The sequence below is a fragment of the Prorops nasuta genome, unplaced genomic scaffold (genome assembly GCF_024137725.1).
Source record: "Prorops nasuta isolate Cenicafe-Biocafe unplaced genomic scaffold, Cenicafe_Pnas_1.2 PNAS00009, whole genome shotgun sequence".
Lineage (NCBI taxonomy): Eukaryota > Metazoa > Arthropoda > Insecta > Hymenoptera > Bethylidae > Prorops > Prorops nasuta.
Window position 1 is genome coordinate 289750 of NW_027116806.1, and position 9454 is coordinate 299203.

Genomic DNA, 9454 nt, shown 5'->3' on the forward strand with positions numbered 1-9454 from the left:
TGGCCGGTATCCAGTCGTGACGTACGTGCAGGCTGGCCTATAGCACACGCCTCACGTACGCGAACCGACCCATGGCTGTCTGAGTGTCGCGTCACGCGCTCACCAGCACGCACGGACACATCAGCACAGTCCCATGGTCGCGTTCCGACTGCCTGCTATGGCAGTCTGCGCACGACATTCGCGCAGCCTGCTTGACGCGCGTAACCAGCGTTCAAGCCAGACTCGATGTTCTATTTCCCCTCCTCGTGGGGACTTATAGACACTGTCATTGTTTTAGGACTCCCCGAGGCCGCTTCTCCTTATCTCAGGTTGCCTGGGTTGTTTGGCATGGCCCTGCCTTACTTCTCAGGACAACCTGGACATCGTTTACTGGAGCGCCGGTCTTTTCATCCGGGCCTCTGCCTGTCAACGGGGTCTATCCTTGACGTTAGCTATAATCCACTCGTGAGCCTATCTCACGAGTCGGTAACGTAGGGATTAATAATATCCACTGTTCGGTAGCTTTTATGTTCTTTATTCGGTATCTCGTATACGTAACGGGGAACTTCGTTACAAAACTTATTCGACTATATAGGCCGTTTTAAATTAATCTCCACCACGTTAATAGAAGGGGTAGAGGACGAATGGCAGGGCTCGCCACCGGTAGGCATTATGCGGAAACACGAAGACGATATCCTAAAGTCGTTCGTTGACGGCCTACGGGACGATTTACATTTGAGAGTGCGAATGTCCCGCTACGGGGATTTAAAGGAAGCAATTTCCAACGCCGTCGAGATAGACCGTGATTTACAACCGGAAAAAAGATCAGGAAACGCTGACCAACGGCAAACAACAACACCACCTCAGACTGGGAGGAATAACCAGAACCCTTCACCACCTGAGGCTCGGGAAATATGTCGGTACTGCAAAAATCAGGGTCACGATATATCGGTTTGTAGGAAGCTCGCTAATAGAAAAGCCACGCAAGGTCCCAACCCCCATACCGTCCCTTTTACACCTTATCCTTCGAGTAATCCGACTAATCATAATAATAGACCGAACCTCGCGAATCAAAATAACCAAACATGGAATGATTCTAATAACCCGCGATATAATCCCTCGCACCCTTCATCGGGAAACAGCCGACAATACCCTGTGCGGTTCATACAATCGGACCAACCAATCCTCGAAACAAACCAAAGCCCAATAAACGAGTATCAACACCCCCCACAACCATCAGAACGATACCCGAATGAAAACGCTCACAACTACGCGAACAATTATAATAATAATAACGAGCCTCAACCCGGCCATTTGTTAGACCAAGATCTGCCAGAACTCCCGCCGAATCAGAATTAAAAATTGCCACTATTAGATTAAACCGCAATAAACACCGTAGTGTCGAATGCATAACAAATTCACTAACAAACACGACGGAGTTTCTATTAGACACGGAGGCCCAGGTGAACGTTATAAAACTCCATAAGGTACCGGATCATGCACTCGATAATTCCGAAATCTTATCATTGACAGGGATCACGGAGGAAAAATTAGTTACTCTAGGCTCGGTTAAATTAAACCTATTCGGAACATCTGCCAAGTTTCACGTAGTTCCAGACTCTTTCCCTATTAAATATGATGGAATCCTCGGGGACGAATTCTTTGCACACAATGAGGTGCAAATCAACTACGATGGAAAATGCTTGAAGATGAACGGCATTACTATACCGTTTAAGATTCCGGAATTAATCTCGCTGCCTGCTAGGACATGCAGCCCCTTTAAATTTCGAATAGGCAACCCGGAAATAAAGAAAGGATGGGTCCCCAAGATTAATCTTCTCCAAGGGTTATACGTGGGAGAAGCCTTAGTTACTAACACTAATGGGTATGCCCATGTCGCTGCCCTCAATATTAACAAAGACGATGTGATGGCCGAAGTTCCTACTGTGGAGCTTCTCGAATACTACGGGGTGACTAGCAAAGCACCACCGTCCACTGAATTTTCTAAATCCACTAAAGACGATGTGTTGGCTGAAGTTCTTACTGTGGAGCTTCTCGAATACTACGGGGTGACTAGCAAATCACCACCGTCCGCTGAGTCTCCTAAGGCCATTGAGCTTTCCAAATCCTCTGAATTCTCTGAATCCACCGCATTTTCTAAATCCACTGAACCCACCGAATCTCCAGAGTTTCGGAATATTAATCAAATTAGTAGTAATAAAGAATTAGGATTAGAATTAGATTTAGAGGGGTTAAATATCGAAGAAAAGGAGTATATTATAGATTTAGTCGCGAAGCATATAGAAAATTTCAAAGTACCAGGGAGACAATTGGGACCCGCCAGTACAGCTAAATGCTCTTTCGATACCATCGACGAAATTCCTGTCCACACTAAACAATACAGATTTCCTCCCGTTCATAAAACCGAAATTAACCGGCAAGTACAAGAACTATTAGACCAGGATATAATTGAACCCTCCTTTTCCCCCTACAACTCTCCGGTATGGATTGTACCGAAGAAAGCAGACGGGGACGGTAATAAACGCTGGCGGATGGTCATAGACTTCCGTCATTTAAATGAAAAAACAATCGCTGACAAATATCCTTTGCCCAATATCACAGAAATCTTAGATCAACTAGGGGAGGCCAAATACTTTACAATATTAGATTTAGCATCAGGATTCCATCAAATCGAAATGTCTGGGAGAGATGCACATAAAACCGCATTCTCTACCCCTTATGGACACTATCAATTCAAACGAATGCCTTTTGGGTTGAAAAACGCGCCTGCTATTTTCCAACGTGTTATGGATTCGGTATTGACGGGGTTACAAGGGACAGAGTTGTTCGTTTATATGGACGACATCGTTATTTATGCCAGAACCCTCGAAGAGCACACAGTAAAGTTCGAGAGGTTGATGAAAAGACTGAGAGACGCCAATCTCAAATTACAGCCTGAGAAATGCAGTTTCCTGAGGAAAGAAGTGGTATATTTAGGGCACGTCATTAGCGAAGACGGAGTTAGGGCAGACCCGAAGAAAATAGAGGCCCTTCAGACTTTTCCCTTACCTAAAAACCCCAAGAATATAAAACAATTCCTGGGACTCGTAGGCTATTACCGACGATTTATCCCCGGTTTTTCTAAAGTCGCAAAACCCTTGACAGACCTACTACAAAAAGCGAAACCTTTTGTTTGGACTCATTTACAGCAAAAGGCGTTCGAAACGTTGCGGGACGCCCTGTGTACGGCTCCGATACTCCAGTACCCGAATTTCGACAAGCCTTTCATAATCACAACGGATGCATCAGGTTACGCGATAGGCGCGGTGTTGAGCCAAGGAGACGTAGGCAAAGATCTGCCGATTTCATATGCGTCGCGGGTATTAAGCAAAACCGAGGCGAAATATTCCACTATAGAAAAAGAATGTTTAGCCATTTATTATGCCATTTCCACCTTTCGACATTACATTTACGGGCATAAATTCACGGTGATCACCGACCATAAGCCGTTGGTGTGGCTCAAAAACGCAAAAGATAAATCGTCCAGACTTTGGAATTGGTGGTTGAAGATCTCTGATTTCGACTTTGAAATAAAACATAAGCCCGGAAAAATTAACGACAACGCAGACGCCCTCTCAAGAAACCCTCCAGAATATGTCCTTTTCAGTCGTGTTATTTATTACCCCGACTGCAATAAACCTCAGCTATGCGGACCCCCCGTTAGCCTCTTTACGGACCAAGAGACAGAAACCGGTACACACTGTTTAGACTACGAAGAACCTGAGCCGACAAACATACGGGACAAAGCCGAAATCTATGCTCTCCATGAAGACCCCAGTAGCGACGAACTGACCGACGATGAAATAATAGACGATATAAATGACACCGTGCAAACTACTACACCCGAAAACATCGACTCGCCTAAGTTTGTTGAAACACGCGACTGCTTGACAAATCGACGCGATAACATCCTTATTTTTACTGATTGCGAAGGAGAACCCGTTGACAAAGGCGCTCTGAAATTACGTGAAGAGAACCTTTTGCCCTCTTATCAAGAACTGACACTAACTGAGGCCCATATAATTTACCAAAATCAGAAGGTCCTTGTAACACTTCCAATAAAAAGGGAACACAAAGATTTACTCACCGACGAAGATTTAAATCTAGCTTTGTTATCATTACTGCAAGTACAAGACACTTTCAAATTTAAGACCATATGCCTAGCCAAAACAGAATCCATAGATGACATTCCTTGGAAACGAATTGTAAATCTACTAAAACGAATTTTTATTGGCAGAGAGATCACCTTTATAGTCTGTAAGCAATTAGTAATAACCCCAGATAAGCAAGCACGGAAAACCTTAATTAAAGAATATCACGAGTCTAGCTCAGGAGGGCATAAGGGTATCTCGAAAACGTACAACAGAATGCGGCCTTACTACCATTGGAATTCCATGAAAAGGGATATCCAGGAGTTCATTCAGAATTGCCAGGGCTGTCAACTCCGCAAATTAATTCGAATAAAAACCAAGCAACCGATGGTCTTAACGGACACACCGGGAGCTTCATTCGATAAAATAGCTTTAGACATAGTAGGACCGTTACCCGAGACCCTTAAGGGCAATAAATACATCCTAACAATGTAGGACCTTTTGACGAAATTCCTAATTGCAGTACCCCTACCTGCTGCCAATAGTATCGAAACGGCACAAGGATTACTGAAAAGGTGTATCTGTGTATTTGGAGCACCAAAAGCTTTATTAACGGATCAAGGGTCAAATTTCCTATCTAGCATTATGAAAAGCGTAGCGAAAAAGTTCAACATCAAACAATTCCGGACTACAGCCTATCATCCACAGTCAAACGGGTCTTTGGAAAGGTCCCACCATGTATTAGTGGAATATTTAAAAGCTTACGTTAACACTAGTTACACCGACTGGGATGAGTGGCTCGAGACCGCCACGTTCTCGTATAACACTAGCGTACATGAGAGTACCCAGTTCACACCCCATGAATTGATATTCGGTAGAATCGCCAGGATTCCGGCATCGGACCCGCTGTTAGAAGAGTCTACTGAACATACGTATGTCGAATACGTTACGGAACTATTCCACCGCGTAAATAATGCTCAAGCTCTGGCTAGAGAAAATTTGCAGAAATCAAAAGAAAGAAATAAAAGATATTACGACGCGCGCGTAAAACCTGTCACATTCAGGGAAGGGGATTGGGTATACGTGGTAAAGGAACTTAGAGTTGGAAAATTCGCGAACCAATATGAAGGACCCTTCGAAATCCTAGAGATTCTCTCTAACAATAATCTTAAGATTAGATATAAGAATAAAATGCGTGTTATACATAATGATAAAGCTAGACTAAGTAAGGACGTTCCTGGATTGCAGGACGCATCATGTACGTCTCATCTCCCCACTTCTTCCTCATCTTAACATTCGCACGTCTCTGCGCTGGGCTGATTGGTTATGACTGCCGAGGGCCCCATCTAAACGTTACCACCATCAGCCTATTAGATGTAGAAGACTGCAATATAAAGAACATCCAAACCGAAACCACTCCTACCTATATTCAAGTCCTCCAAATCACCGATTATCAACCCATCGAGATCATACAATGTTTGGTCCATTATTCAAGAACCGTAAAATACTGTGGAATGCACTCACACACCTCGGAAGTGCACAATGGGTTCGTCTCCTACATCAAGGAAATCAACGAGCAACAATGCCGCACCATGCACTCTACCGGTGTTTTTTACTTCAACGATCGTATAGTAATATCAGACTTGAAACCAAACTCCACCACCTCCAGGCCAGTCACAGCCGCAGGGAGGATAGATAACGACGGGAAATGCACTGGAACATATTACGCAGATACCTACGGCTCTTGGGACAATGTAATCGTCCAAGGGTCATTGGAAATCACTCTGAAGTCTGGAATAAGCATTGCTACACTACAAAAATTTTGGCTGACCCTAAGATATTCGTAAGCTGTAACTAAATCCAAATCTGTAACGTAAGTTGGGCGCCAGGTTCCCGAAAGAACCACTGTACTGTAGTGACTGCAAAATACTGTATTCGTCAAACTAAAATGCCAACTAGCTCAGTGAATATAAGAGTAGGATTGCGGAAGCGGAGAGTGGGTGAGTTCCTGAAACGTGAAATGCAAAAGGATTTGGCAGTTCGGGTCAAATCACTACATACTATATTCGATAATAAAGTGTCTATATTTCCAAAAAGACATTGCTGTATTTGTCAGACTTCATAGCGCATAGATCGTTATTCGTATTCTACAAAACTATAACTCGAGATGGCGTAGAAAACGGTTTTCCGGAGTGCTCGGGACCAATCCAACGAATTTCTTCACTAAACAACTAACTAATCAAATAAAGGCCTACCCAAGGCAGGTGTTTCTCCTGCGACCTTTTAACTAAACGAAACTATACTCTCGCGAAGAGAACCGAACGGAGTAGCTCTTTCTGGGAGAATTCACCTCCGGGGTTCCTTCTGACGAGAAAACGAACTGGATTACCACGAGGTGATCGAACGAGGTAGCTCCTTTCGGGGAGAATTCGACCTCGGGATGCACCCTTGGTTAAACGCGACGAACTGTACGAAACGTAACTGAAATTCGAAACTGAACGAATATCCCGGACACTCTTTATACCCGAATTCGACCCATCAACTATACTGTAAGCGCATAACCAATTTCTCGGAAAATACAATACTTTAATACGACATTATATACACGGTAATCGATAAAAGGGCTTAACGTAAGTTATAGATAAAAACTATGTACATTTCATATCCGAAAACCCAAAGACGACGGTGTCCTTGAATTACTAGCGAATCTCAAAGTTTCTCGATATTAGACCATTGTTCCAATTTCTCATTTGTGTCCCTAATTCCCAATCCACGCACTTTGGGAGTATGTTTAACTCGTAATTCGTGGTTTTTGACGATTTCACGGCTATTAAGCGCGTTTTCCGAAGTTTACTCGTGATATAAGGATTTCTAGGAGCTGGGACTCCCGCTAACCTTTTCCGTTGGAGCTGGAGAACGACGGCTGAGCAGGATAAAGCAGAGCAGAGCAGAGCGGAGCGGCGTCGAGCAGAGCTGAGCAGAGCAGATCGGAGTAGAGCAGATCGGAGCAGAGCAGAGCAGATCGGAGTAGAGCAGATCGGAGCAGAGCAGAGCAGGGCAGAGCAGAGCAGGACAGCGCAGAGCAGCGTCGAGCAGAGCAGAGCAGGGCAGAGCAGATCGGAGCAGAGCAGAGCAGAGCAGGGCAGAGCAGAGCAGGACAGAGCAGAGCAGGACAGCGCAGAGCAGCGTCGAGCAGAGCAGAGCAGGGCAGAGCAGATCGGAGCAGAGCAGAGCAGAGCAGGGCAGAGCAGAGCAGGACAGAGCAGAGCAGAGCAGGGCAGAGCTGAGCAGAGCGGAGTCGAGTAGCTTCCATACTTTTCACTTGCTACGATGCGAGTCTTCAATTTCCGAGTTGCTAAGATCGCGACTGATCTTCTTCAGGACTAGATAACGAGTGTCGTAAAAATCGGGAGACACCAGCAACGAGCTGTTGGTCCCTTATCCCCAACTCTTCGTAACTCTAAATCTAATTGGCGGAGCCGATTAAGCTATTGGTACTACCAATCAGATCCAAGGTCTAACTTCTTCCGAAAATTCAACTTGAATATTCGGGAGCCGCGGAAGGCCGTAGTTCGTTAGACCCATTTAACATACGACTTATGGGCCACGATCGTTACTCTACTTTATGACCTATCAATCACCGAACGTTATACGGTATTTCCGATGATAGGTAGGCCAAGCGTATAGGACATGATATTATGGCCTTGATAATATGACCATAATATGTCTCAATGTTCTATAGATATATATATATATATATCTTTTTAGTGAACATGTATTATCCTAAAATAGTACATGGTCACAACATATTGCGAACACCCACAGGAAAGATGTATCTACCCTCAGGCACCGTATGCCACGCCGGAGACTTGGAATGTATGGATGTACAGGACGGAAACACGTACTGGCAGTTAACTCCTTCCAGTACCTGCGATTTTTCTGGATATGATGTCCTATACGAGGGCAATGCTCAGAAAATCCAAGAGGTTGGGTCAACAAATGCACCGGAAATCTTCTCTGTCATCTCTAACGACATTACCTTCGCCTTGACTCGTACAACTAGTCTGAAAATCTGCGGATACGAACTATATCGCACAGAACACCCTAAGCTATTTATATTGGAAACTCAAGCAGGTAATACTTTCCCGAAGTCCCGGGACATGTCAGTTGAAAACATGGACCTATTCACCTACATAAATTCAAAGTTCATTTACGTAGAAAGACATATTCGAAATCAAGTAAACTCACTATATACGGATATTATCAGACAAAAGTGCGATATGGAACGACAACTGTTGGAGATTACGCTGTCAACCGCTGCCTCTAACCCCATCGATTTCGCGTATACCCTCATGAAAGGCCCAGGATACACCGCAGACCCGGCCGGAGAGGTCATTTACGTGATAAAGTGCATACCTGTGCGAGTGGAAATTCGGGAAACAACGGATTGCTTCTTAGAACTTCCAGTAACCTTCCTCAATGAGTCATATTTCGTAGCTCCCAGGTCAAGGGTTTTAAAAAGATACGGCACGAAAAGAGACTGCTCCAGTGTCCTGCCAACGCGACACTTGACCGAACACGGATGGGTGCGCCTACTGCCGAAAGCCTTGGACGTAAGTGCCCCAGAAAAATTGAAGCCAAAAACCCGCCTCACCTGGAGATACCTGTCACCGGGAAACTTAGCCACTTCCGGTATATACAGCCAGAGTGACATCGACCGGCTGCGAGACCATATCATGTTCTCGGCCGAAAGACCGGCCTTAACTAATAACGTCATCAGGAGTTTCTCGGGACGTCCATCTATGGAGGAGGGTATATCTATACATCATCTATTAGACGAAACGGCATTAGAAAAAATTACCCAAACCACCATGGGAAAAATCTGGATGGGAATGACCACCTTCGGGACCACTAGTGCTGGGCTATTGGGAATATACATGGTATACGTGATAATAAAGTTGACCTTGGACACCCTTCTACACGGTTACGCCTTACACGCTGCCTATAGATGGGGAATCCACTTAGTGGGAGCATGTTGGAATTCACTGACCAACTTGCTTTTGCACCGAGCTGTCGCGAGGGGGCAGAATCAGGAACCCGAAGCCCGAAGAGGAAATAATGAAGTGGAGAGAGCCAACGGGACTGTTCCCGAGGAACCGCACCCTGGAACCGGGGCAACCATATACCCTACCCTACACAGAACCAGAAGATCCATGGACCTCCGTAGGAACGATCTCGATGGTCAAAATAACCGGCAACCCTCCTACACCCCCAGCGCACCCCATACCCATAGTCCTACCTTCTTAGACCTCACTAGAGCATAA

General features: G+C 45.0%; 1 protein-coding gene across 1 annotated transcript; it reads left to right on the forward strand.

The window, feature by feature from the left end:
* Nucleotides 1–7903: 7903 nt before the first annotated feature.
* On the forward strand, nucleotides 7904–9454 carry LOC136776471 (uncharacterized). The gene has a single exon (XM_066732010.1). The coding sequence runs from the start codon at nucleotides 7904–7906 to the stop codon at nucleotides 9452–9454; it is 1551 nt and encodes a 516-aa protein (XP_066588107.1).